The 2,651-nt window shown below is 31.4% G+C and overlaps 1 protein-coding gene across 1 annotated transcript in view; it reads right to left on the bottom strand.

The window, feature by feature from the left end:
* LOC103600138 (polypeptide N-acetylgalactosaminyltransferase 13) overlaps window positions 1–598 on the bottom strand; it is a gene marked incomplete at its 3' end in the record, with an annotated part of 111,910 nt that extends 111,312 nt beyond the window's left edge. Inside the window, exon 1 of the mRNA XM_008584365.1 lies at window positions 435–598. Coding sequence (XP_008582587.1) covers window positions 435–568 — 134 coding nt within the window. The remainder of the gene's footprint in view (window positions 1–434) is intronic.
* Window positions 599–2,651: the final 2,053 nt, after the last annotated feature.

The following is a 2,651-nucleotide window of genomic DNA, read 5'->3' as shown; positions in this document are numbered from 1 at the left end:
TGGAATCCATAATAAATAATTTTTAAAGGGTCAAAGCATCATACAGGCTATTGGCTATTTTTATGTTGGAATAGCAAAGCGTATACTTTTTCAAAGCAAAGTATCTATAACTTCTTATGCAAGCAAGCAAATAATCTATTAAAAAGCATGTTTGCTCTGTATTTGGCAAGATAAAGCAAAACAAACAAAAAAAACATCTCATGAAGAAAAACCTTTTAGGTCTGTATTCTGCAAGTAACATGTTTTGCTCTGTAAAAAAAAAAAAAATAGTTCATCTTTCTCAGCATATACATGATCGGTAAATTCCTTCTATGTCATAGGTACTCAGAACCATACAGTTCTAGAATTGTTATAATCTGAATTAGCTGAAGTTCTGAGATTCTGAAATTTAAGGATGACCAAAACCCAAGATTATATAGCACATGTACACTCACCCTTCTAATCTTACATCCGGCAGACTTCTGTTAAGGGCAATCAAATCACTGGCCATGAGGTTAAACTGATTGATTTTAAACAGCTCTTTCATTTTCTCCTGGTCATCTTTAGGAATCAGCACAGCCTTTCCCATTTCTCCTGGCCCTTCTTGGTTTCTTGAAATAACAGCTGTAAGACATACACAGATACACACATACATACAAACACACAGATAATGAACTGAATAAATAAACTCACATGTTGGATTAGATTCTAAGTGTGTTATTTACACACTGGCTTAATAATACAATCATCAAGCTTTTAATGCTTACCAACTATACGGTACACTAAAGAAACAACCTCTTTTAATTCATTAGCTCAATGCTGCATGTTGGTTTTCAGATACAGGCATATTATATGATCTTACTAATCATTAAGACTAAATAAAATTGAGCAATACAAACACCAAACCTTAAAACTTCTCAGTCATATTTTTTTAAGATGCTTATTAGAGATGAAGTTGAGTGATGGACAGACCAAGTTGTACCAAATAAAAAAGAACTTTTGAAATTATACCAAGATTAATTTATTTTCATATCCAATTAAATACTTTTATATCTCATGTATCTACTGCCATTACATCTTTATAAAAGTAACCAAGGTGGCTAATCCTTTCTCTCCATAGTAATTTAATTCTTTTGCCAAGCCATTTTGGAATATGTAAGAAGCTTCATGGTGGTCACATGTAATTTCAAATGTCAAGTTGGATTTAGACACAATGTGCTCCGTAACTGGAACTTCACAGCACTATTCTGGGCTTGGTTGTTTATTAAGAGAACTTGCTGTTTAACATACAGTCTAATGTTCTTGCCATTTCTCCCAAGTTATTACTTCACTAAAGTCCCCTCTACCTCTAAAATACAAGTTTCAGTGTGTGTGTGTGGGCACATGTCTGTATGCATGTTACATATAGTAAATGGTAAGACAAGGTTCCAGTTGATCCTAATGTTCCCTTAACTTACTCTTCACAATGATATTAAATTAGGTTAAAGCAAAAGGAATGTGGTTCTGGTCTTGGCTCTTGCAATGTTTTGCTATAGTATAGTTCCTAACACATTAATCTTACTGAATTTAATTTCCATGCAAATTAAAGGATAAATATTTGAGCATAGCCTACCTATATCTAAAGGATATAATGCATATGAAAATAATTTGTAAATTATAACATTTTATAAAAATACAAATTCTAAAATACTGTAAGAATATGGTAAAAACTAGGATAGAATACAACCAACAAACTTTCCTCTAACTTGACCTTCATAGTTAGAAAACATCAAGACCGGTATTAGTAATACTAACACCAATTTGGCCATCCAGGTGATTATTTTCTATGAAAGGTTTTCCTGACTTTGTAATAGCGTGAGACAATATAAAAGATAATAGGAAGGTCTAAGGACCTTCAGATACGGATACCAGGAAAGTGATTAGCCTGAAAATCCTCCCATATATAGAAAAATAGTTACAACTGAGACTATTTAAAATGGAAAATATATGTATTTATATAACCTCAAACTATTTAAAGAGTAGTCATCTAAAGAAAGTTTACAAAGATTATCATTCACTTTAAGAAGCAAAAATATAAATTATGGCAGAAATTTTATGAGAAAGTGTACTTTGCTCAATTTAAAAAAAAATAACAGTAATAATTTACCTTAAGAGTTAGTAAGCTCAACATTCCTAAAATCAGCTGAAGTTGTTAGAGTTGGATTTCAGTGAATTTGTGCTTTTGGTGAGATGTTTGCATTAAGGTACCTTCCATTTCCAGGATTTTTAAAAAAAATTTTGATTCTATACAAAGTGTTAAATGAATTTCTATCGTTCCTTCAGGTTTCCTTCTAATTTTGAAGAAAGAACAGAATCAGGCTACATGGCACCTCCTATTGACCATGAATATTCAATTTTGAATTTTTTTTTCACATGTTCTGGCCCATAACTTTAATGCCATAAGAAAAGGATCGTTTTTTCCTGGTAAAATATTTTTGATTTTTTTTGAAACATTGAAGAATGGACAAAGAATTTGGGTTAAATTTTTTTAAAAGAATTTTTAGAAACTGAAAAAGCAATTCCATATTCACACTTATTTACAAAGACCTTGTAGGGGAGGAAAGCCTTCTTCTACCCTCTTTGTTTTCTGTGGGTAACTTAAGAATTAAATTGACATAGACTAATAAGAGAAA

Source organism: Galeopterus variegatus, unplaced genomic scaffold (assembly GCF_000696425.1).
Source record: "Galeopterus variegatus unplaced genomic scaffold, G_variegatus-3.0.2 Scaffold3243, whole genome shotgun sequence".
In the NCBI taxonomy this organism is placed as follows: Eukaryota; Metazoa; Chordata; class Mammalia; order Dermoptera; family Cynocephalidae; genus Galeopterus; species Galeopterus variegatus.
This window is presented reverse-complemented; position numbering and strand designations above follow the sequence as displayed.